General features: G+C 37.4%; 1 protein-coding gene across 7 annotated transcripts in view; it reads left to right on the top strand.

The window, feature by feature from the left end:
- Positions 1 to 27,463, top strand: part of RIMS2 (regulating synaptic membrane exocytosis 2) — a 350,682-nt gene that overhangs the window by 184,729 nt on the left and 138,490 nt on the right. For all 7 annotated transcript variants that reach the window (XM_088149058.1, XM_088149054.1, XM_088149056.1 and 4 more), the window contains 6 exons: positions 66 to 196; positions 2,399 to 2,570; positions 2,855 to 3,008; positions 13,837 to 13,905; positions 22,992 to 23,148; positions 26,216 to 26,329. In XM_088149058.1, the coding sequence (XP_088005184.1) occupies positions 66 to 196; positions 2,399 to 2,570; positions 2,855 to 3,008; positions 13,837 to 13,905; positions 22,992 to 23,148; positions 26,216 to 26,329 (797 nt within the window). The remainder of the gene's footprint in view (positions 1 to 65; positions 197 to 2,398; positions 2,571 to 2,854; positions 3,009 to 13,836; positions 13,906 to 22,991; positions 23,149 to 26,215; positions 26,330 to 27,463) is intronic.

Genomic DNA, 27,463 nt, shown 5'->3' with positions numbered 1-27,463 from the left:
CTTACATTTATTTATTTTACATTATATTTTTTAAAATGTGCCTAATGCATATTTTCTCTTTACAGATAAAGTTGTGGTATGACAAAGTTGGCCATCAGTTGATAGTCACAATATTGGGAGCAAAGGATCTTCCTTCAAGAGATGATGGGAGACCAAGGAATCCCTATGTTAAGATTTACTTTCTTCCTGACAGAAGGTAGCATGAACAAAAAGCTTAATTGAGTTAACAGAAATTACCACATATAGTCTGTGGAAAAAACTAATAACTATGATTAGATGTAATTTCCTGGTGGGAATTGTTATAACTGATTTTTTGTGAGAAATAATATCTGAATGATAAGCACAGAATGTACCTATATGTATAAAATGATACACATATATTAAATATTAAAGGATTTTATAAGGGCTGATCTATTAATAATAATGAATGATTGCCATATCCTTCATTTAACCTTTTAAGTTAAGGGGAGTGAATAAATGAATGAATGAATAAAATAAATAAATATATAAATGAGACATACTGATGTGCTTCCTCCGATTATTGTCTTTAAGTATCATGTCTACAATGTAACAAGTTTATTGCAGGGGACAATGACTATTGAATAGTTCCAAGGCATACTACTTCATTTCCCAAATCAATAACACATTCTGGTCTTGAAATCATCATGAAACACTGTCTTTGGCCTGAAGGGATGCTTAGTGGGAGACTTTGCTTTTATCCCCTGGGATTAGCACATTGAAGATTTCAAAGCTTGTTGCAAAGCTTGTAGAATCTAGGGTTGTATGGTACTCTTTGCCAAAGCTCAACCTCAAGTAGAGGAAAAAAATGTAGAAGGAGGGAGGGAGGGAGGGAAGGAAGGAAGGAAGGAAGGAAGGAAGGAAGGAAGGAAGGAAGGAAGGAAGGAAGGAAGGAAGGAAGGAAGGAGAGGCAAAAGGATTTCCTTTCCTGTTTCTCTTATTTTTTCCATTTCCTGTTTCTCTTAAAAAATAATCTCTTATTTTTTAAGAAGTCTGTAGTACAGTTATTTTTCATAACCTTTTTGCTGATTTTTAGAAATCAGTTTTACTGTGTTTGCCAAATGGTCATTGCCAAGCTTGCTCTTCTATAAGTATACTTTATTTTCACCCTGAGGCCCATAAAGTACTACTTAAATTAATCATTAATTCTTCTTCAAAGCGTCTTACTCTGTAATGAGTTAGAACTGTTCGGTTAAATATTTTGAGATAAATTTTAAGTAATAAGTTATATTTATTTAACAAAAAGTTTGCTTGATGTTGAAATGTTCCTTAAACATAGCAGTTTCTCATTCTGACCTCTATTTATATTGACACTTCCCAGTTTGGCTTTAAATGTTGCAGTTACAATCTGTTTTTTAAGTGTTCCCATTTCATATGTTGAGTTATCTTTCTGGTTAGGGGTTCTCAAAGTAGAGGGTTCTCAAGGTTGGGCACAGGGTTGTTTTTTTTTAAAATAAATTTTGCTTCAGGTATAATAGTTGAGCTTAGACTTTTGAACATTACTAAACATATTAATTTCTTTTCTAGCTGTTTTATTTTCTTAGCGCAGGCGTAGTATTTCTGTCAGTTACAATAATGTATTTAAATTATTTGTAAAATGTTATTTCGAAATGAACTCTTTTAATACTTGCATATCTATTTTATAAAATGTTTCAATTTATCTACTAAAATCTGTCATTATGTCACAATGCTAATGTCTTATAACTTTTTTGATTAAAATATAGTGTATTTTGTGGATTGAGGTTTTTAGTCAAATGAAAAAGACAAAACTCTAATTTCTGCAGAATATAGCAGCTGACACCTATTGATCATGTGACAGTCTGTTGGCAATCCATTATCACTATTGTTTTGGTAGTTGAGTTCAGCTTATCTTGGAAATATTCATGGGTCTCTAGCATCTCAACCAGTGTGGTGTGTAGTAGCATATCCACAGTCTTTAGAATATTTGTAGAAGTCTGTGTGAAGTTAGTGAACTTTTTCAATGCATAAACTGATAGCTTGTACACTAACTACTACTGAAGAGGAGCAATTTATGAATATCCCTTCTGACATTGACAATAACTTTCCTAACAACACCTCTCCTTGAATTTTGGATCAAAGTGCAGAACAGGTAAAAGTAATTAAATGACAGGGTTATGAGCATGCTGATTTTGTTTACAATATCCTATTTGTACTAATCAGGATTTTCTATAATTGGTATTGAAATAGCAACTATTAATAAAAAATATTGTGGAGTAAGAAATGAGAGTAATCATCTCAGAAATGAAACCCAGTTTCAGGAATTATGCAAAAGGAACGAAACTCATCCTTCCCATTAAAAATATGATTTTTATGATTCTTTGTAATATCAACATCTTTAACGTGTATTTCTTAATTACAGTGATAAAAATAAAAGAAGAACAAAAACAGTAAAAAAAACATTGGAACCCAAGTGGAACCAAACATTCATTTATTCTCCAGTTCATCGGAGAGAATTTCGAGAGCGAATGTTGGAAATTACTCTTTGGGACCAAGCACGAGTTCGAGAGGAAGAAAGTGAATTTTTAGGAGAGGTAGTCAATGCTATTTATTATTTACAAGGAATCCATATTTGATGTTACCTCCACAGACAACAAAGATACAATCAATTCTACAATGAACAATACTGCATCACATTGAATCATCCCATATTCCTGTTAGTGATCTCTTATATATACCTTGAAACTCTACTTGAAGCCATTCAGTTTCCACTAACTTAAGTAAATATGCAAATATCACATAGTATATACTTTATAAAACAGTTACAGTGCAAATGATGTGTTGCACTTGAATAGTTCTATTTTATTCTCTTTTTTAGATTCTAATTGAATTAGAGACAGCACTGCTGGATGATGAACCTCATTGGTACAAACTTCAGACTCATGATATGTCCTCATTGCCACTTCCCCATCCTTCCCCATATTTGCCACGCCGACAGCTTCATGGGGATAGCCCCACACGAAGGTTGCAAAGTAAGTTATATAATACTATTAATTTGTGTTCATTTCTGAATGGAATGTTTAAAATATTTTCTTCTAGATTGCAAATTTATACAATAATAAATTAGTATCTCTTCTGTTTGTATACACTAATTTAAGTATATTGACTGCGTTTTTTAGAATCTGGGAGAGCTAGTGTGGAGAATTCATTTTATATTCAGAAACATATTTGTGGAGTCCTTGGTGCTCTCTGAGCTTGGTTGTTTGATTGCAGATTTTTCTTTACCTGACTAGGTAATATCATCAGTGCTTGTGAATGTGGGGTTTTCTCCCTGTTTATATACAGTAGCTCACCCTGCCAGTGTTGGTGGGGGTGTGGTTTTCTCCTTGGTCGTTCCTTGATTAGGGTATTGTTTATAAATTTTAAAACTTTTACATTGCACTTTCCTTCCCTTCTCAAATATGTCTAATATGTCTTCCTTAAAATCTTTAAATATGATTATAAATATATGATTTTAGGTAGCAGGTTTAATCCTTTGAATATCATACCAAGATCAATTGGATTCCTTGACTTTTCCCCTTGAAACTACAGAGAAATCTCTGAAGAGGAAACCTATGTTAGATTCCCATTTCTGTTTGTCTTCCTAGGCTTCAAAGCTATTCAGTTGCAGATGTCACTTCATCCTCTTCATGTCCAGCCACAGTATTCTGACTGACAAATAGGATTGCTTTGTCTCACCATTTAATTTTTAACTTTATTTTTTTTCATCTAAACTATTATTTCATCTCATTTTTAATTTATTCTCCCCTTTTGCAGTACTCTGAGAACATATTACACTTTTTATAAAACTGAACAGATAGTAACATTTCATCAAATCTCAGTTGAAATTTAATGTTATCTAATTTCCAACTTCACTGAATTTTGTTGGATGAGAATATATTTTTTATTATATGGCAATGCTGAATTTGTTTATCTAAAACACATGTATTCACTTCCATATTAAAATGCCCAAGGATTTTTGGTATCCTTTTTTGGGTTAATCGAGTTCTCAAAAGCAGGTTCTATATATTGTTAAGGCTGAAATGAAACTGGTCTGCTTTATATGCAAATTTTACCACCCAAAATCACAGTGGAGTTTGGCAGCCTATAGATTTAATAAGCAAACAAAAACAAATCTAAAGTTAGTACATTATGAACTATTAAATACAGGCGAGCAATTCAGTATGTAAAGAATGGAATGTGAGCTCTGGTCTCTAAACCAAACTCTCTCAGTCTTTTACCCTGGAGGAATCCTTATAATCATTTTTAGGTCTCAGGGAACCCTGCATAAAAATTGCAAAAAAGATGAAAACTTCACAATACAATTCACTTCCAGCCTACACACTCTACATTTTATAATGTTTACAACAGCAAAGCAGTAGGCCAGCAGCTGAGTTGCAGAGTGTAGAAATTTCCATCACTTCAAGGGCTAGTATTGTGTGATGCGTGACGTTCAAAAAACAAAACTTTTTTTTTTCCAGACATGATCTCATGGAACCCCTAGTGAACTTTTGTTTAACCTTAGGGTTCTAGGAAGCCCAGCTGAGAAAAGGTGCTCTAAACTCTGATGTTGGAGCAAGAACTAAATTCAGATCCTACCACAGGTATTTAGGCACCAAAATAAGACTGGTAGCAGCTTGTAGTAAAGCCTCCCAATTAGGGACAAAGATGTAATTTTTTTGTTTGACTTGAAATTACTGTTAGTCAATTTCTAATTACCATGATCAAATAAATTATTCTAATTCTCATAATACTTAGAACTCCAGTTCTTCAGTTAAATTGATAAGTGGTAGGAACAGAACAGAGTATTTTTTCACAGAACACATAAACTTTTGGAATGCACTGATACAAAATTTGTGGTTGTTCCATCCTAGAATCCTGGAATTTTAATCTCTGGTGTACATGAAGATAAAACCTGTGTGACTCTGGAAAGGAACAGTATAAATACATGTTTGTAGTAAGAGTCATACTGCTTGTAGAGTATAGAACAGAATAAGTGCTGTTTGCTAGCACTTTATTGTGCTTTTCTAAAAATATTTAGGTGACCATCATTAGAAATAGAATGTTAGACTGTACAGAACTTTGGCTGATGATGCAACACAGTTTCATTTGTATTCTTAAAGTATGCAAATCACATGTATACTTCGTTTTTTATTATTTAAACTTCATGCTGTTTGGATTTATTAAATGGTCTGCATTAGGGTTGGGCAACTTGTGTTTTTCCCATTGCCCTTGGATTACAACTCTGGTATCTCTGATCTTTTTCTATGCGGGTTGGGACTGATTTGAATTAAAAGTCCGACCACAGCTTTGAGAACTGTTAGCTCTGTTTCAGATGTATTATTCATATGAAAAGGTAGTATGAATTAAAAGGATGTAGGCAATTATTGAATTGTACTTTCAACAGTTTTGGGAAATGATCAACATGGAGCATCATTCCAAATAAAGTAAAATATAGCAACAATATCCCCATAATGGAAAACATATTAACATACACTTATTGAAGAGAAGGAATTACATACTTTTTTTCCTGCTTCATGCTTCTTTTTATTTTTTGCCTTCTTTTGTGGGATAGGTAGTTTGGGCATGTTATGCTAATTTGCTCATTTGAATAGACTGCTTATTTGGTATTATTATAATATATAATGTAACTCATGGATTATCAAAGCTACATCCTATGCACATTATTTAGGAGGACACATTTGAAATTCAGCCTTTTAGAAGAGATGTAGGATATATTTAATATGGAACAAGGAAGTTAAAACTTATCATAAGGCATTTTAATGAAAGAACAGTGATCCAAAATTGGCTCAGTAGTGGATAATTAGTGAGTAGTTCAAATTTTCCATCATAGCTTATAGCCCTAGATTTTAAAATCTTTTTCTATAATATGATTGATTTTTGGTGTGGGTGAATCATGGCTTACTATGGCATGTGAATTAGGTAAAGCTGTCCTTTGCACAAAGACTTTGTATCTATACCAGAGTGCAAACAATTTGAATTGGGAGCTGAGCTCTGGTGTAGAGGCAAATTATGATAGACTTAGGCTATAACCTGCCTCATTTTAAAGAAATGGCAGAGGGAAATGAAACAAAAAAGCAAATGATTAGAACGAAAGGTGCCTAATCCTGAGTCTAAACCACAGTTGGGCATTACGTGTATTTTTTTTAAAAAAGGAACAATACTTTTAATGAACCCTATGAAGCCCCACATAAGTGGCAAGATAAAGAAGGAATGACATGGATTTCAGTAAGGAGCCTTTAATGCTAGGTCAGGGTAAATACAGAATCTTGGAAACTATAATAGGAATTTCCCAGCCTCTTTTATAGTGAGTTAAAGCAGAATCTCTCTGAAATTCATTGGTTCAGGGTGGTATAATCAGTACAACTGGATTGTTGCAATACGCTCTACGTGGGACTGACCTTGAAGACCATTGGGAAGCTACAGCTGGTACAAAATGCAGTGGTGCAAGCAGTAAGGGGCACTTCTCGGTATGCCCACGTGTCATCACTGCTACATGAGCTGCACTGTTTGCCAGTTGGCTTCCAGGTGCAATTCAAGGTGCTGGTCGTTACCTATAAAGCCCTTCATGGCATAGGGCCTGTTTATCTGAGGGAGTTCACATTTCCAATTGTTTCTGCCTGCCTGGTACATTCCAGCAGACTGGGTGCACTCCAGGTCCACTCTGTTAAACAATTTCATCTTACAGGACCCAGGAAGCATGCCTTTTCTGTAGGGTTCTGTCCTACCCTCTGGAATATCATTCCCCAGGATATCAGACTCGCCCCAACCCTGCCAGCCTTTTGTAGGGAAAAAGATTTAAGTTCTGTGATGATACCACTAACTTTTCGCAGACATTATTCAGAGTGCTGAACATGTCTATACTGATGTTAGTGAAAGAGGAAATTATTTTGCAATAGGGAGTGATAATACATGAGGGGAGAACTGCAAGTGCAAGTTAATAATAAAGAAACCCTGATAATTCAGTAGGAAACTGTACGGGGAAATAAGATTATTGAATCAATGACCTTTGATTCCAGTTGAGGAATTATGCTGATATTCTGGCTTTACCTTGTTCTGTTCCACATTGTAATCTTGAATGGAAGAATTAATCAAAAGTTTGGCTAACAAATAGAATTAACAGAATGAAGTTTTCTGTGTTAAAAAGATAACCTAAGAAGCACCCTGAGGGTTTTAAAAAAATTATTAGGATCACTAAATCATTATGGAGTAAGTGCCATTGGACATAAATATACATAGGATTGCACTGAAAAGTTCTAAAAAATTAATAATTCATGACTGCTCTGTCAAATAAAAATAGCAATTGCACTTAGTCATACACAGCCTTTCAAATTAAGAATATTTCTGTTACATGTCAAAACTTCATGTATTTTTTTCTGACATCCCTTCGTTTTAACGTTTTCCAGATAAAGGCTCATATTCATATAATCCAGGTAATTTAAAAGCATGCCATTTATTGCTTGTGACAAGTTTTTTTAATGCTATTGATGTGTTTCTGCTATTTCTTGTGCTCCAGTTCAGTTGCTTGTTTGCTCTTTGGATTCTTATTCTGTTTTCAGAAATAGGCCTTTATCCTTGCATTGTTTCTAATCTTACAGTACTTGCTTAGTGTCATAAACATTTTGCTAAAAAATGGAACTATTTTCTAACATTTCATTTGTTGTGATTCTGTGTAAAGGTAATATAATTGTATTGATATTAATATTTTGATAGTATTTTATGACAGTTTGTGTTAAAATTAAAAATTATACCAATATACTAACTTTTAACTTAAAATTCCTTACTGATATGATGCTGTAGTACTATTGAGTGATAATGTGTCCTTTATTGACAGTGGTATGATACATACAGATGAATCTCCAACTACCAGACTTTTTAAATTTACTCAATAAATAACATACCTCATTTATAATAATCATAGCTCCTGCATTAATATTTTTTCTTAGTAACTGTTGCTAGACTATTTGAAGTTTTGAATCAGAAATTTGATTAGAAATTGATTAATTTGAACCTCTGAGTCATATTATTTGTCTAAATGAAATCAACAGATCAAGTTAAATCATAGAATCGGATGCCTGTTTCCCAAATCAATTCAGCAAATGAATACATCCAATTTCCTGTTTTGTATTAAAGCATCAAATTAAATCAACTTGACTTTCTGTTAATTTGAATCAAAATTTGGTCTGATTGAAATCAATTGGAAAATCAAGTTGATTAGATTTGATGCTTTAATTCAAAGCAGCAGATTAACAAATCACGCTCAATCTGTAAATCCCTAATGTTTGGAATGTGATAATATCCTGTATATATTACAGATTCTTTGTGCTATTTCTAGGTGTTAAATCGAAGGTGCCATATGCTTACTCACTTTATTACTGTATTTAATTGTGGATCAGCATTTTGTGGAAATGGAGAAAGTAGTTGCATTCTGCTAACAGCAATTATGAGTACCTGGCTTTTTTCCCGAGGCATATTCCGTTCTTGCAGACTGCAGAGGGATTTCAGCTCCCCTCCATCCCCTCTGCTTGCAACCTTCACTGCCGGATTCCCCATTGACATGATCACAGGGCGCTTGCAACTGTTGCCAAGCATCTGAAATACAGCCATGTGACCGTGGGGGGGGGGGAACGTGACTTTTACAACGGCTGGAAGTGTTTTACGGGCCATAAAGCACCCTTTCCAAGGCTGCTGTAGCTTTGAACCATCATTAAGCGAATAGTAGTTAAGTGAGGACTACCTGTATTCATATTTTCTGTATCTTATACCAAATGCTGTTAAATACTCATGCCCTTCTTTCATTCTGATTAGGTTGTAAGCACTTCTCAAGTCTAGTTTGATAAAGATCTGTGCCTTTTGTAGCCAGTCCAGTGGATTGGAGATAAGTGGGAGTGGATAATGGTCTCTAACAGTCACTCTGTTCAGGTCTTTATAATCATGAATGGCATGTGGGCTCCCTCTTTTCCTTTCAGTGTGGTTGCTGCTTCTCCTTATTTTGGGGGGACAAAGAACATGGGTGCCGATGCTGGTGAATTGGAAGGGCTTTTTTGATGTTGGCATCTAGATATTCCTTGAGGATGGTTAACTCGTGGGTAGACAAGGGATACTGCCTTTTTGCTTGGATTTGTGCCCCTGGCTTTAAATTGATGGTGCAATCACATGCCCAGTGTGGGGGTAACATGGATGCTTCTTCCTCCCTGAACACATCAGTGTATTCTGCATATTTTTATGGCAGCACTGATCCTCCCTTGTTCTGCAATGGGGGGTAAGCTTTCACTGCTTGTAAGCGATGTTGTTGGCATTTAGGAGAGGGAAATGAGAGTGTCCCTTGCTCCCAACTTATTAACTGGGTCATGCAGCTGAAGCCATTTCTATACCCAAGATTATGGAAACTTGCAAGGAGGCAGTTAGATAGAGCGTTATAAGCTCTGTGTGATCTTTGATTGTCAATTGCAAAGGAACTGTGCGCTGCAGTCTTGCCCTTAGTGGCTGGCTGTCAATAGTTTCAACTACCATTGGGTTTTCTAGACCTTGGGTTGGCAACTTTAGTTTCTGTACCATTTCTACGTCTATGAAATTAGTGATTGCCCCAGTCTTATGAGAGCAGAAAGCTCCACCTTCTGCTTGGATTCTGAAGAAACAATAACAGGATATGCTTGCCTTTTGTTGGCTGTCTGAATCTCCTTAAATGGTGGATGGCCCCCCTTTGGAGCTCCTGGGAGGGAAGCCAGTTTAATTTCTCTGGGGGACTGTTTGGGAATGTGCTGGGCACTTGCTGGTTTTGTGCTGTGTTGATTTACAAGTTTTGCATCTTATTGCTATAACAGCCACTGGTGCTTTTATCAGGCATGATCTTGCTATTTGTCCTGGGGCCCCACAGTAAAAGCATAGCCCCTGATCCCGTCTTCTTTGCTTCTGTCCTGATGACAGGGATCTCTTGGCTGTCCTGATTTGCATGGGGGACCATTGGGAGGGGTGGTATAGTGAAAAACAGATTGTAGGATCTCTTGTCCTTCCTGTTCCTTCCCTGCCTCCTCTTCTAGTCGGGCATCTATAATTACACAATGCTGATATAGTTCACCAAGGTTATTTGAGTGCCTTGTCTCACCAGCTTGTCCCTTAGTTCATTGTCCAGCCCTTCCCTGAACTGGTCAATTAGGGCTAAGTTGTTCCACCCTACATTGTCAGCAAGTAATTTAAAGTCCAAAATATATGGTGTTACTCTCCCTCCTTGAGCTTTCAGATCCCTTGGCTAGCTATGATTCTCTGTATGTGATCCCCAAAGTGTCCTTTGAGTTTACGCATGAAGTCTTGATAGTTGTCCAGCACCAAATTGTTCCCTTCAATCAATGGTATTGCCCACTTAGCTGCTGCTTCCTTCAGCAAGCTCAGCACAAAAGTCACTTTGGTGCAATCAGTGGGAAATTCCACCGGTCTGCCTGCCATAAACATTTCACACTGAGTGATGAATGCCCGGAATTGATCCTGGTCCCCTCCGAATTTCTCCAGCAAGCTCCCATGGGAACACAGGAGCTCTGGCTGAGCCACTACCAGTTGTGCTGCTGCAGGCTGATGTAAATTCTGCCCCCGTTTCTGCACTAGTTGCATCATGGCATTCTGTAAATTGGTCATCAGTGTGTCTACTTGCTGCTGGTGTTGTAACAATGTAACTGGCAGATAATCAGATAATGGGGCTCCTTGAGGATTGGAGGCCATTCTCAAAATTCCTCTCTTTAGAGGAAGTAGAAGAAAGTAAGAGACTTGCAAGATTAATGTCAGCCCTCCCAGGTAAACCAGACAGGAAGCATGACTAAGTGAGCTAATTCTACTTTATTGTAAGGCTACATTAACAGAATCTTGCAAGTCTGAAAGTACAAATCTCCCTCTCTCCTTATTTGCTGCCTGAGTAGTTAGGGCACGTCGTTCCTAAGTTTCTTTTTTCGGCTGTTACTCTGTTGCGGACTCCTTTCTCTTTTATCTGATCATTCCCTAGGTGGCATTTTTCCCCCCGTCTTCCAAGGTCCCCCTCATATTCCATCACAGTTAGTTAAAGCCTCTTGGGAGGTAGTAGGAGATTGGTTCCAAGTGGTAATGCATGCTTATCTGAATGACTGGGTATTTCCTTAATCTCTGAAGGAGGTGGTGGTGTGTCCCCAGCTCAAGAAGCCTTCACTTGATCTAACTGTCTTGGACAATTATAGACCTATTTCTAAGCTTCCTTTTCTTGGAAAGGTTGTGGAAAAAGTGGTGGCCCTATAACTATAAAGGACCATAAAATAAACAGATTATATGGACCCCTGCTCCTCCTTGATCTATCACCGGCTTTTGATACAATCAATTATAGTATCTTTCTGAAATTTCTGATGGATTGAAGTAGGGGACACTGTTTTACCAAGGTTCTCCTCCTTCCTGGAGGATTGGCCCCAGTCAGTGGTGGTGGGAGAAGAAAGATCTATTCAAAGTCCTTTATTGTGTGGAGTTGCTTAGGGATCTCATCTCTCTCCACTTTTTAACATCTACATGAAGCCACTGGGAGAGGTTACCCACCAGCACAGGGTTCAGTATCATCAATATTCTGATGATAAAGATAGTTTTACATCTTGTCTGCAGGCCAAACAGGTTATACAGTGGATGCTAACCCAGTGCTTGGAAGCTGTCAGAGTCTGGGTAGGGAGGAACAGTCTTTTAGAAGGGCTTTGGGTTTGTGGCCCAAATGATTCCAGAAATTCAATCTTTGGCTCTGGTTGCATTCCTGCACTAAGAAGTGACTTGCAATTTTCTCCTAAACTTACAGCTCCTGTTTGAGGAACAGATGGCAGCTGTCGCTAGTAGGACTTTTGCACAGGTATATATTGTGCACCAATTGTAATCTTTCCTGGATTGGGATAGCTTGCGAATAGTAATGTGTTCCCTTGTCATCTCCTGTTTGGACTGAGGTAACACAGTCTAGATGGGCTGCCCTTGAAGAACATCTGGAAGCTATAGCTAGTGCAGTATGCAGTAGTCTAAGCAGTGATGGGTATTTGGATGACACCACTGCTTTGGAAGTTGCAGTGGTTATCAGTTGATTTTTGGGTGTGATTCAAGGTGCTGGTTATCATCTTTAAGGCCCTTTATGGCTTTGGACTTGGTTATCTGAGAGACTACCTTCTCCTGTCCCAACATCTGCCTGTCCATCCAGATCAAATTTTGTGTCCTGGCTTCACTGGAGGGGGAAAAACTCATGCAAGCTGATGCATGGGATTGTGTATGAAGCTTGAGAGAGTACTAGGAGCCAAGCATATGCTGAAGAAAGGGCTTGGTAGGAGAAGCATTGGTGGAAAGTGAGGGAGAATGTGTATACTGGAACAGTGCAATTATGGCGAGGCCTGCAGATGTATCAGGAGCTGAACACACACTGGTAAGTGCTTGGTTGCAGAAGCTGCAGGGGGAAGATGGGGTAGAGGCCCAAGGAGACTATGGGTGTAGGCAGGCAGGAGCATGTGAGAAGTGAAAAACAGGAGTGGTGTTAGAAAAGGCAAATGAAGAATGCATGTTTGCACAACAAGCTTACTGGTAACTGAGGAAGAGATATAAAACTGGGCCAGTTAGTCTGTAATCTGAAAAAAACACACAGTGTCTTGAAAGCACCATGGGACAAGCCAGAGACTTGGTCAGGAACGTGCCAAGGTTGAGAACAGGAAACAGGAGCAAGAAAGCACAAAACATGGAGCATGAAGCCAAATGCTGAAGTTGCTTGCAGCAATGAAAGGCAGTCCTTGCACAGTTTAAATCCTCACCCACTGAACACACACAGCTGAAGCTTTTCTTGCTCCGTTTTGGCTTTGATAAGATGTCTTTTTCTACTAATTAGTTTTTAATAATAAAGGTTACTGTTGAAGTTCTTTGTCTTCTGACTTTTTTAGTGTGCTGTTTCACCACCCCAAGAATGAGCAATTCTGAAAAAACACTGAGGACAATTTGAAGAATCAAATATTGCCTTCTCTGTAATTTCTCTTGCTCTTATATTAAGATCCTTACCCTGAACCTACCTTTAAACATGGTTTGACATTGTAGTTACATCAACATTAATAAGATAATATTAACTATATATTTTTAACTTCGACTTTTATTCAGTCTAAATACAAACTAGCTTTAAATGCTAGGTTATGAAAAAATATGGTTAGCATTAATCATAAGCAGTGTCAAAGCAGAGATCACTAGACTATGATAAAAGCTAGCAAAGAAAATTTGCATCATGGATAATAGGAGAAAAATAAATATATTTAGGTTATTCCTGCTCCTTCAATTATGATTGAGCATATATTACCTTCTATTTATAAAATATGTTTATTTTAGTGACTTATTAGCTATATAGTTTTAAAAAATATTTTCCTATCATATTTGCAACCCCAGTGAGGATTATGTTGTCTGCTTCTGAGCAGTAAAGCTCTCTTATTTTTGACAAGTAAGTTATATTTGGTTGGTTACAAATATTAGGCCATCTCTCTGTGTACAAGCAGATAAAATGGTAAGCCACGACCTAATATATTTTTTTCTTATGTGGCCTGTTTTTTAGGTGCAGCAGTGGACTTAGAAGGTGTTTTTACTGACTTGTTTCAATATGTGTTATACTGACCAAATTAATATTTGAAATAGTATTTTTCTCTGTGTATTCACAATAATATTTTATTTTATAGGAGATAAATGGATATATGCAACATTAACAATCTCTATTAATGTTACTAGTAAAGTTTAATAAATATAGCGCTCATTTACTATAATAGCTATAATCAATCCTATAATTATTTGTTTGTTTTACAGGATCCAAAAGAATAAGTGATAGTGAAATCTCAGACTATGATTGTGATGATGGAGTAGGAGTAGTGTCAGGTAAAACATTTATAGACATATTTTTAAAATTCTGAAATATTACTTATTTTCTATGATGAATTCAATCCCTCTTTTTTCCACAGTTGTGTCTGAATGAAAAGTTGGCATGCTTGTATCTGCAGTGTTTTCAAATAACTTGGCTGCTAATGAAATAGTTCATATTAGTAATTTTTTATATCTGGAAAGAACATAAGTGATGTAATTACTTTAGAAAGTAATTTATCCTGTGGTGTGAATTTCCCCATGTTTAGGAGGGGTAGGTGGTCAGGGAGTGGGGCCTGGGTTAGGCCCCCTCTTTAGGCCACTGAGTGCTTAAGCAGGTGTGGTTGAGAGGGGGATTGAGTCCCCTGTGGATTGGGGTGGGTTCTTGGGGCTTTGCATGTGTGTGTGTGTGTGTGTGTGTGTGGGGTGAATCTGCATGTTTGGGTATGTATGCCCTGGACCTGGAGGAGGGGGGACTGATGGATGGTAGTGGGGTGGGGGAGTTGAAAGGCCAGGCAGGAACATCCCTACAGTGATGGACAGAGGAAGGTATGGCTGGTATCTGGGGGTAGGTTGCATTTAGGGACATTTGGTCCACTGCTTGAAAACAATCACACTGTCCAGCCATCAGCTTCTACCCTTGATGGCTGGTTATTGGATCCTTGGTGGCCCTGGGTTCTGCTGCTGCTGAATGCCAGACTGGTATGTAACAAAACTGGCCTGATTCATGATTTATCCTGGATGAGGGTGCCAACCTGGTATGTCTAACTGAGACTGGGGTGAGCCTGGAGTGGGGAAGTTTGGAATTGTGCCCACCTCGGTTTCAGACTTTGCATCAGATGAGACTCTCAGGGAGGGGTGGCTATTGTTATCCATAAGTCCTTGCAGGCTCTCAAAGGCACTCCTCCTCAGATTACTGGATGTGTGCTTTGGTTGAAACTGGGTTCTAGGGGACAGGTGGGATTGCTGCTGGTATACAGTCCTCCCTGCTGCCCAGAATGAACCCTGCCTTTGCTGCTGGATTCTGTCAGTGGGTGTCAGCCCTGCAAGGTAGGTCACAGGAATACATGCCATGAGTGCCTAAAACTACTTTTAAGATCGGCTATAGCAACAGAATCTTGCAAGTCTGAATGTGCTTCTCCTCCTCTCTCTTTTACCTTCATGTGAATTTGGGGGGTGTCTGTCTGAGACACTCTCATACCCCTTCCCCCTTGTCTGGGCTTCTGTAATGTTTATTCTGCTTGTTTCCTTGGTAACAGATTTTCCTTCTCTCCATCAAGGTCATTCTCTTTACTCTCTACACTCAGTTGGCTGTAGAATCCTTGAAGTTGTTGGTGCTTGGGGATTTCAGTCTGCCACCTGGTGGTGTAGAGCCCAGGGTGGTGCAGGACTCCCTGCCTGCTCCTCCATGGCAACCATGGACCTGTCCCATGTGGGGACAGTCATCAGTGGCCCAACCCATACTGGGGGTCAGGCATAAGATCTGGATTTTGTCTTAGGCCAGTTATGAGGTAGAGGACATTAACAATTTCCAATGGGGAAGCTGGCAGAGAAGATTGCAGATGGCGATCACATGATTGCAGGGCGCTTGGCAACTGGTCGTAAATACGAGCCAATTGCCATGTACCCAAAATGTGGCCATGTGACCGGAGGGGCGGTGGTGTTATGTTTTACAATGGCCAGAAGTGCTCTAAAGCACTTTTTCCAAGGCCATCATAACTTTGAATGGTTGTTAAGCGAGGACTACTTGTATCATCATTGTGTTAATCTAATAGTAAACCCAAGCAGTTTACTATTTCTTTATTTGGAAACAAAATGATGCTTCTTGAAAGTTATTAAAAAAGCATTAAAAAAACTGCCATATGTTGGAGTAGAATTATGATCTAATCCTTTTCTTTAAGTCTAGAAAATAGGTCAGTGTGACACCTATGTACTGCTAATGAATTGATCTATTTCTGTTTGCCATTTATCTTAGCGATTGTTTGTTGGCAGAATTACTATAAGTAATTCCCTTGATTCATAAATTAGAAGCTTTTCGGTCTTTGGCTGGTATTATAGAAGCCCCTTCCAATTGTTGTCCTTTTCGGATATCTCTGAAATATTTAAATTCTTTCTAAATATATTTTCCTGAATTGTGTTAGAATTTTATTCCATATTTTTGCTTGCTATAGGAATAGACTACTTTCTAAAGATTAGCCCAAGATTAATCATTGTCTGGAAAAAAATCTCATGATTTGACCCTTTTGGTAAAACCTAAATTGGATGTATGTGTGCCTTTTTCTTTTCTGCCCATTTACCTCTTCCTGTTACACGCCTCCATCCATAATCCTTCTTCTTTGTTGTATCTGCTGGGAAGAAAAGAGAGGTGTGTGTATGTATGTATGTATGTATGTACTTTTGTGTTTCTTTACAGGGAAGTGATTTGTATTTAAAAGAGAGAATGATTGGTCTAGGTAGATGGGGAACAAACTAATTTAAAAAATGGGATACTTTTAAAATAAGTAATTTTAAACAGCGTGTCATGTGTGCCATGTTCACTAAGCAAGCAACAGGAGTTTGATGGGAAGTTTGACTGAGGAAATGGAGGAGGCAAAGAGAGGGGAAGAGCCAAGGAGAGAGAGAGACTGCTGATTGTCTTCTGCTATTGTTTGTTTCTTGGCTGCTCCTTATTGATTCCTGGTAGATTGTCCATTTCCTGTGATTAGAGCATTGCTTCCTACTGAACTACAGGTAGTCCTTGACTTACAACCATCCGTTCAATGACTGTTCAAAGTTACAGTGGTGCTGAACTAAGGGACTTATGACCTGTGCCTGAAGTTAAGGCCTTTGCAGCGTCCCTGCGGTGACATGATCAAAATTCAAGCTCTTGGCAGTCTGCCCACACTTACGACTGCAGGCACGCTTCAACTCTCCCACCCACCCATCTCGGCCCTTTTGGCCATTCTGCACACTGCCTTGCAGGGCAGCAACCAGCCCAAGCACCAAAAAGCCATCTTGGCTGCACCCCTGGATCGGAACTGCCTGGGAATTGCAAGGAAAGGATCCAGTGGACCTGAGCCAAACTGGGGTCTGACTTTGCTACCCCGCTCGTCCCTGTACTTCCTAATCTTACTCATAAGAATGCCAGAGAGTGAGGAAGGCCAAAAATGGTTTTGTCTGATGGGAAAGCGCTGGGAGTTGGCTCAGCTTCTCCGGAGAATGCTTGCTACATGTGGCTTCTGGCCTTCCCCATTGACTGGCGTTCTTATTTGTGTTTGCCGGAGAAGTTGAGCCACAGTTGCTTTTTACTTTTTTTTTGCAGTGTGAAAAGGCATCAAAGAGCATTTGCACTGGGAAGCATTTTGTAGGAGTTGAATCCACACCTGAGCTTGGCCTTTTAGGGGCAGGCGCTTTCCCCTTGGACAGGGAGACGAAGAAGGTGGTGGTGGTGGTCCTTATGGAAATGGAGCCCTCCGTGGGGGGCTGCGTTTGCTCTGCTGGCAACCCCCGTTCGCATGCTTGTTGGCTGTTGTCTTTCTTCCAAATTGGAGGGTTGGATGGGGGCAGGAAGTATGGAGCTTGGACTCCCATTCAGTTTGTCTCATTCCTTCGGGTCTTGCTTTGGCGGCAGATTTTTTTTAAGGAGGAAAGCAACTGCCTGCAGGCTTAGACTAACGCTAGGGTTGGGGGGGCACTGCTGTTTTTATCCTGGAAAAGCCCAACAGGCAAATGAGGCTTGGGAAGAGGGGCAAGAAGGCACAGGGAGGAGCGAGGTGGCAAAGTCAGACCCCAGTTTGGCTCAGTTCCACTGGATCATTTCCTTGCAATTCCCAGGCAGTTCTGATCTGCGGGTACAGCCAAGATGGCTTTTTGGTGAGCCATGGCTTAGGTGCTACTTGCCATCCTGCAAGGCAGGGTGCAGGGCAGCTGAAAGGGCAGAGATGGGGGGAGATAGGCAGGTGGGGGGAGTTGGAGGCAGTCCCTTACCTTACCGAGGCTCGGGGCTGGAAGGGATCAAGCCCAGAATGGTTTAGATTGGGGTGGGCACTCACTTAACAACCCAGGATTCTCAGTTGATGGCAACTGGGAGTGCTGAGATTGCCATTGCTAAGCAATGCGGTCACGTGACGTCTCACTCTACAACTGCATCGCTTAGCGACGGAAATGCCTTTCCCAGTTGCTGTAAGTTGAGGACTACCTGTAGTTGAAGCCTCTTTAGGGGATGTATAGGAAAGGTTGGTGTAGAAATCTCGTAAAGTCTGAAATCTTATAATTTAACTTGCATGAGTTCCTCAGCTGGCAAATGAATCCAGTTTTTTTTCTTTAGCAATTTCTTACCACATTTTTGGGAATAAAATAAAACCAGAATTTGAACTACAGTATATTGCATTTGTTTTTTGAACATATGTTTGTTGTTGTTCACAATATGCTGTTTGGGTTGTATTTATGATTTCCAAGTAGTATGCAAAGTTACACATTACACATTACACATTACACATTTTCAGGAATTCTTCATCAGGTAAGAACTAAATCTATCTGAAAGAAAAGGGGAGAGGAAAAGAATGTGGGTATTACCTGAAAATATGTACCTTTTGTGATCCTGTTATGTGTAGAGGTGATGTTTTGTTGCATTAAGAATTCTTTGAACAATTGCAGAGAACAAGAAAAAAGCATAAACTTGTTGGATTGTAATTTTTAGAAAAAAATTTGTTAAATCTGTTTATTCTTAGGCAAAACATATAGATTGTTGGATGAAAAGTAGAAAAAAATTTGAAAACCTATAAATGATATTAGATGTAGTAATAAAAACATATTGAAAACTTGTTCACTATTTTTATAATGCTGAGCTGGAGTTTGTATTATTTTGTTTCATAATAATCCTAGTTAGAGGGATAGCACGGAATTTGGGAAATAGTTGAAGTTGAAATGGTAGCTGATTATTTTCTTTGTTTTCGGTCATTGTAGAATGTTTTTATTTCTCATTCGTTTAGTATTTATGTTTTTGGTTAAGAACCTTGAACTCAAGCTGTAGTTGGTGGCTTTCGCAAAAGTTGTAGCACTACTTCACTATTAATATTAGACAGTGCTGGCAATGAACATTTGTAGTTTTCATTCCATCTTCAGGTGAAACACAGTGATAAGGACTTGATAGTTTGCTTTCCTTAATGGCATCTATAGCTTAAATGATTGGAGAAGATAATACCTATTTTATTGTTTGTATTTGCCCAGTCATGGTTATATAGTCTTACTAAAATTTCTGAGAAGTAAATGTCATGATCTTTATTTAACAATTCTGACTGATTCATAACAGTAATACAAAGTTGCTTTGTAAGTGTCAGAGAGTTCAAGAATTCACTATCTCTTTGACAGATACCCATCCAGCTTCTGTTTAAACACTTCACTGTTCCAAGGGCAATTTATTTCTTACTAATACTTCCTTACTACCAACCTTACTAACTCTAGTAAGTACAGTCAGCTGCTGGATAAGTAGCATTATAGTAATGACAAATGGCTGTCCTATTTTTTTTTCTCTTATCTTAATTTGCATTTTCAAAAGTAGAAAATGGGAGGGACCGCATATGTACTTTTAAACACATGTTACATTTATTTCCAAATATGGGAGGTCAGATGGAAATACACTTAGAGATTTTCTTTAATGAAAATATTTAAAAATTGTTTAGGATAAGAGGTTTTCTCAGTATTAATTGGTAGGTATTAACTTTGTAATTTATTTGCTGTAAATAACCACCTAATTGTTGTTCTATTTTTATGTGAAACTATCTCATTATGTTTTGAAGAACATTGCCAGGCTACTATTATTTCTTAGTGAGAAAAATATACATTCCAGATGTTAAATATCTGCTGGTGCAAACTACGTTTACTCCCATAAATCCTGGGCAGGACAGCATTATAAAGATCAGTGTTTTTATGCTAAACAGTTATCTTCCTGTGCTAAAATAGAGCTGAGATGAAATTTCCAGTTACAGGTTTCTGGCCTTATGGGCAAATTATTCAAAACAATGGTACAATGAACTGCATGCTCTGTGATCTGCTTTAAAATTCCCAGTATTGAAGGGTACTTCCAGGCATGGTAATTTAGGCCAGTGTTTCTCAACTTCAACAGCTTTAAGATGTGTGGACTTCTGCTTCATGCTGGCTGGGGAATTCTGGGAGTTGAAGCCTACACATCTTCAAGTTGCTGAGATTGAGAAACACTGATTTAGGCACAACTCAATCTTTGCAGTTTCTGTTCAGGTTACAAGTGGCATAGCAGTACTGGCTCTAAGCTCTAGAACAGTGTTTCTGAGTCTCAGCAACTTTAAGATGTGTGGACTTCAACACACATAATTCCCTAGCCAGCCTGTGGAATTCTGGGAGTTGGTCCACACATCTTAAAGTTGCTGAGGCTGAGAAACACTGCTCTAGAATCTATGTCCTATTCCATAGGTCAGACAGTTCTCCTTTTCTCAGTGCCATATGGTGACAACGCATGTTTTTTGTGGGGACTGTGGGGTTAATAAGTTAATTATTTTTTCCTCTTGCTGTAGTTTGAATTTTGAAATTGAATGACTGAAATTTGGGAAAAAAAGAAATGGAATCAAATATAATAGCAGTGCTACTGGATTGAGAAATTTTAAAAATAATAAAATCTGCATACGGTTATTGATATATTTTATTTGTAGTTGAAGCTTCAAACAGATGCCATTAACCTGCACCATAACAAGCCATGACAAATGATTTTTCCTTCACCCATACACTTTAAAAAATGATTGTAATCAATTATTTCTCATTCAGGAATTTCGCAGTACAAATTATACTTCTTTTAGCCATAAGACTGCATACTAAATGTGAATCCTCCATTCTGTTTTGTTCCTTCCTTCCTCCCCCTTCCCCCCCCCCCCATTTTAAGACTAAACGCTAAATTCCAAAATTTCCCTCAAAACTGCTTTTCCAGGTTTGAATCCCATGGCAGGGAAAGAGACTTAGATGACGCATCAAGGACCAGAGTACAATGCCTTTTGCCATTTTTCTGTTGCAAGTTGCCCCCCTCCTTTTCTATTGGAAGTTGCCCCCAATCTAGCTATGACATCTGTCACCCCATTGATTACCAGGGTTGATTCGGCTGATCTGGCTGGCTAGGCAGGCATCCCCTTCCTCCCTCGCTGCTCCATATGCATCCTTCCCAAAGCTGTGTGTTTGGTGGAAGAGGACAACTTGCCAAATAGAAGGAGAGCACAGCTATCATATACCCCTTAGGTCAGGGTATATGATAGCTGCGCTCCCCTGCTAGAATCTCCAAACAAGTCCAAGGTCCAAGAATCTGGGCCATCTTCTAAATATAGTAGATGTTGTGACTACCCTGTAAATAATCTTGTTGGTACTTATGTTTTAGATGTATTGTTACATTTTTCCAGTTTCAGCTTCTTTTAAAGTTTGTGTCATGATTTTTTCTGTCCTCCCTTGTGTTTCTATAATCTTCCTTGTAATAAAATCAGCAGATTAAATAGGCTTGTTGACAAGCTCCTCCACCTTCCAGGTTTTTAATTAAGATGCTGTGGGCTCTGTTAAAAGACTTCTCCTGGGATGCAATGAAAAAGCACAATGAACACTTTATATATAATTAGCTTATTCTGAATTAGCACTTTCCAGAAGAGGGGCAGTTTATTTAAAATATGATACCATTTATATACCATTCATTTTATTAATCCTTACAATGTTTTTAACTTGTTCAAGAATGATTTTCCCCCTTATGTAATTGAAGAAATTTTGTTTAATTTTGTTGTTTACAGCTGTGTTCCTATGGAGAAATTGTATTATTAAGAATAAGTGGGGCAGTATCTTTTTTTGGAACATCCATAAGCAAGGCTTACGCTAGGAGTTAGCCTTTTCTCCCCCACCAAACCATATCGTCTTTAGAAATTTCAATGGAAATTCTGTAATGTCATAAAACATTCTGTGACATTACAACTGGTGAACTAATGAAACCAGTTTTTATGAAAGAGATGAAAATTCTTTGGGACTAAGACTACACAAAAATACTTACTGTAAGAACTATGAATAAGAATGTTGAGATTGATAAGCTTAGTAGGAAAAGGACCCAAGCAAGAAAATATCTAAAGAGTAAGTAGGTCTGAGTCAGTGTGCTAACTCAAGCAAGGCAAAATATGCAAAAGAAAAGATAGGTAAAGGATACACATCATGAAAAATTATAAGAGAGCTAAACAGTGGTTAAGACAGCATTTCTGCAATAGCATCTTACTGTACCACCCAGCTGTTGCTGGGGCAGTATATAGTGAACAAAGATAGGTTTTATATTGCCCAGGAATGGTTGAGTGATACTACGAATTGCTGATGAAAAAATGCTCGCATTAGGTTAAAGAAATGGAATAAAAATAAGCACTGAAAAGTAAATACTTTAGAAAATGTTGGAAAATTGTGACGTGGCATTGAAATACAGCCAATAAGAAAGAGGCAACTTTCTGAGATGGAGTATCTCAGAGCCAGATGAAAGATGTACAGGTAGATTTCCCAAAGAGTAATGTTTGGGCCTATGTTCTTTAATTTGTTCAAAAAATGGTGAAATAGAGATGGCTAGATTTGTTGAAAATACGTAAGGATAGCTAAAAGAAAAATGGATTTCAGAAAGCTTCAAAAAGATTGTTCCAAGAAAAATGAATAAGAAATAAAGGAACACATGGCATTCAGTGTAAATAAATATAACATAATTCACCTTTAGGGAAAAATTAATTTTGCATACACAGGTATTTGGGATCAAAAAGTATTATCATGCCTTTAATCACATCTGTGATGTCACCAAGCTTTAGATATTGTGTATGCTTCTGCTCCCTATATTTACCTGTTTGGGAAAGAAAGAAAACAGTAAGGGAAACCTATCTCAGTTTTGGGCTTTCCATGATTATTGGCTGGCTGTTGTGGGAAATCAATAGCTTTGTTAGATAGGTCTTTGGCCTGATTTGGCAGGGCTATTCTTATGAAGTTCTGTGAATTGATGTGAGCAATTTAAAAAATACACACTTTTCTAGTATCTATAGTACTTTAAGAAACAGGAAAAATAAGTCAGTAAACCTCTGCATTTCTTTCAGCTCTCTCTATTTTTTTGGTAGATTACAGACATAATGGAAGAGATCTTCAAAGTTCAACATTATCAGTGCCAGAACAAGTGATGTCATCCAATCATTGCTCTCGATCAGGCTCTCCTCACCGTGGTGACAGTATAGGAAGAACTAGGTCATGGTCTCCCAGTGTCCCTCCTTTACAAAGGTAAATTGAAGTATTCATATGTAGGGGAAGGCTGGATTTTTTTTTTTTCAATATAAAATACACTGTGATAAAACATGACTTGTATAAAGTCAAAAAAATGAAAGACGAAAAATATTAAACTGCTTGTTTGCTTGTTAGGAATATTTTGTTTATAGTGATCTATTTTATTAATTTATTCATATTTGTCACTGTTTAATGATATATAGTATCTTTTAATTATTCATTGATGAATTGTGTCTACCAAATTAGATAATGAATATTTACATAAGCAAAGATTATGTTATATTAGTGAATGACTGAAATATTTTTTTATATTATTATCATCAGTCATTATTCAGAAGAATTACATTTCCTGTAGCTGATAAACTATTATCTCCCTCTTGAGTGTAGTGTGACTTTTGCAATATTAGCACTATATATTACTTTTTAAATTCTGCTTAACATGGAAAGCTGTAAGTATGCAAGAAAATTGTCTGCACACAGACAAGAAAGACTGAGGTGAGCAAAGTATACAATGGTCTCTTTAGAGCTGTGGTATTGAAATTAATTATCTTTATTTTAAATAATCATTTTTTTTCTGCTAAAAAGATTCTTAACATTTTTTTCTTGGGAGATTTTAACACATTTATTTTCAGTATGGGAATTTCATGTTGGAATATCTGTGAGCTCCAGTGCCAGTCTCTACATAGTACTCTTGTTCTATCCAACATCTATTGTGCCTATTTAAAATTGCAGATATTGGTTATAATAAAAGATTTCCAATTAATACATTTGCAAGCCGGGAAATAATTTCGTTATTGAAGGCCTCACATATTTTGATCTATATGTATTATACAAATACATATTAAAGATAATCTTTTTCTCTTGGTAACAAAATAGTCAGATTCACATTAATAATTAGTCAGTGGAGTGGTAATATTTTAGTGAGACTTGTAATTTTATATGCACAACTGGAAATGTGTAAAGTAATGCTCAGTAATAACATACAAAAGCCATGTTAACATCAGAAAATACTAATCACCTCAAGAAAATAGTTAGACTTCTTATTTATATATTATTATTTATACTCAGTATTTATCCAAGGTTGATCCATAATGGCTTAAAGTTAAAATCCACACAAAAATGCTATGTAATTAGAATTTTGTGCGTATAAATATGTGTGAGGAGGGAGGGAGCCCAGTCTCTTCTGGTTTTTGGCAGGTGGATGAAAGCCCCACAGTCTAAAAATCAGTTTTATTTGTATCTTCCAAGCAACAATATACAGGCTCTTCTAACACTAAATAGTGTCTGAAATTAACTTATAGAATATTCAGTGAGGCCATTATAGCTTTCAGTCCTCATGTAAATTTTTTCAATATAGTTGTGCCCTGGATACTATATGGAATAGAAGCAAGAAATATCAAACTACTAAAACAAATGCATCGGGGTAGGAAGAATGGGCAGAGAAGATCAGAATTATAGGCCTCTCTAGCCTCCGGGAATAATAATAGCAAACATTAGTCAGTCTTACACATTAGGAATCGCCTGAGAAGACATGATGATACAGCCATTTTGCTGCGGTTAAGTTGGTTTAAGACTGGTTAGAAGTTGGTTGGATTTTTATAATGAAAGTCAGGCAATATGTTTAAATACACACACACACACACACACACACACACACACAGACATATAAAGGAAATAGGATTTTTGTTTTTTACTTGTCAAAGACACTGCTCTGCTCAGAAACATCTGGCCAAGGCTGTTTGACATCCCTGAACTTGAACCATTTTATTAAAGATGGGAGAAGTAAAGCACAGGGAAGAGAGAGATATTTCGAGTCCTACAGCATTTAATCCTCTGCCCTAATGTTTAGCTCCATAGTATTGTCTTTCCTCCATTAGCCCCTTTAAAACGCATATTTTAAGTCTCCATTACCGTAGTCATAAATTACAATTATTTTATTTAGACTTCTTCCCTATCCCTGTGGTAACAGTAAGAAAAGCCTTTGACAAAAAGCAGTGGAGAAATCCAAGATTTGTGCATGTTGTAACTGATCTACAGTGTTTTTGCTGGTCTCTCTCCCCCAAGAACCTGCTGCCCTTCCAGAAATATGGTAATGAAGATAAGTATCCCTGAAAGATCAGGAGTTCAGTAGCATTTTTTTCAAATGACAAAAAATTAAAATTTAGTTTTTTTCAACTGACAATAAATTGAAATTAAAATATAAATTGTGTTAGCCGGAAAGGGTCTACCAGACTCCTCCTGATTTTTTGCTACCATAGAGTAACACAGTTGTCCTATAACATCCCTGAAAGAATATCCCTTCCTGTAGTGTGTGGAAGTTTCAATTTTTTAATGAAAATTACATACTTCTATATACTTGCATATGTAGAAATCACTATCTTCTAAAAGTTCCTTCTAAATATCAATCACCAATTTTTCTAAAGAAGGGGTCATCGTACAAAGAGTTAAATACTGCTTTTTAAAAAGCCATGAAGGAAAACAACTGATATTTTATATTCAATTATGATAGTGTACTAAAGATTAGTGCATTTGTATCTCTGGTACTCTTATTAATTAGTAAGAGAATTAATGCACATTCCGTTTTATACTTCTTCTTGCCTTAACTATAGTGGGTAGTTTGTTTAGAATTTTCATTTTATTTCCAACTAAGATTGGTTAGTTATTGGTCAGTAGAGTTGTATATTACAGCACAGCAGTTGCAGGCCATGGCAAAAGCAAATCTAAGTATTCAGGGAAGAACTTCCCCACTTTTTTTCTTTTTTGAGACATTAGAGTCTGATGTAATCAAATTTCTCTCATTTACCAAGAGGCTATGGAGTTTCTGCTTTACATTTATATAACTGCAAAGATTTATAGGATGTTAAAACGTTTTCCAAGATGCTGCAGCAGATACCAGGATTTAAATAACCAGCATGTATTCATGACCAGAAAAAATTACTATGTTAGGGTCAAGAATGTGACAGCCTACAGATAACATTTTCATTAATAAAGATCATTTTAGAGATTAGCACCAGGGAATTGCTCATTTCCCCCTCTATAACATTGATGGTTTTGTTTCTTCAAGGAATGTGGAACATGGGTCTCGAGGGACCCGATCTACTCCTGCACATTACAATACCATGAATCGAATGGATAGACATCGAATAATGGATGACCACAACTGTCCAGACAGAGAGAGGTAGATATTCTGAAGTTACAGAGTAAACAATGGAAAGAGAGCCTGCAGACAAACCAGAATCATTTCAGCTCTCTAGATTACAAAATTAGGGTAGAAAAAATGGAACTGCTCCTGTTTTTAAATTATTATTTTGTTACTGACATTGTGTGTTGTATATTATGTATTCATACTGTGCATTTTTTCTGTCAGAAAAACTAGAAGGCAGTAAGTACCTTTTAACTTGAAGTAGGGGTTTTTTTTCTATGAGGCTTTTATTTCATTTTGTCTATTAATTTGATTTTGAATAATAATTCATTTTAGGTAAATAATAATGTTAAGGTCTTTAAAAGGTAGGAATATTTAATAATTTACCAATAGAATAATTTGATATTTCTATATCAAATAATTGGAAAGCTTCCTGGTATACTTGGTTTTAGCATCAATTGCCTATGCATAAATAGAAGATTTAAAAATATATATTTACCCTGTATCACCTAGGGAGCATTGCTCTCTGGACAGAAAACACATATAGTGCAGCTGTTCATCTCCAAAGTGTAGGACTTACTTCATCTCATTGACTGGACTTTGTGTTTGTGCAAGAGGATCTTTACAGATCTCTGTTAAATATAACATTTGCTTCTCTTATGAATACTTATAAACATATTTACTTTAATTAATTTTTTCCACGGTTTGATCTGTATATTTGAGTTAGGGATGGGAATAGAATCAATCTTGGTAATTCTCTTTCCCATGACTATGGCAAAACATGCACTCCTTATGGCTGAGAAGGTGTTGCTTCTGTGGTTTGGATGGGGGGATCAGACCACCCTAATCAGAATCAGGTGGGTTTCCTGTTTGTGTGTTTTCATACATATATTCACCCTCAGTGGTCCAGGTCCCTTGATATATCAATACTCTACCAGTATTTCAGCCAAGTCCTGTATTGTTCCTAAGTAAGCCAGGTTGATTATCTGGAACCTTGATTTAAGATTTATTGCTTCCTTTGTGCATGCTTTGCACACACTCATTGGATGAGTTGAATCAGACCTTCCAATTAACATGTTAAGGTGCCAGCAGATACTGACATTTTAGTAAGGTGTGAAAACTCCAGTAGCGCAGCTTTTTAGGACCAGAGATGCTAATAGTTTTCTGCTT

Source organism: Python bivittatus, unplaced genomic scaffold, assembly GCF_059951505.1.
Source record: "Python bivittatus isolate LINGU-HERP-01145 unplaced genomic scaffold, Pbiv_v1 ctg000590_np1212, whole genome shotgun sequence".
Classification (NCBI taxonomy): domain Eukaryota; kingdom Metazoa; phylum Chordata; class Lepidosauria; order Squamata; family Pythonidae; genus Python; species Python bivittatus.
Note: the sequence above shows the minus strand (reverse complement) of the source record. Positions and strands in the feature narration are given on the sequence as shown.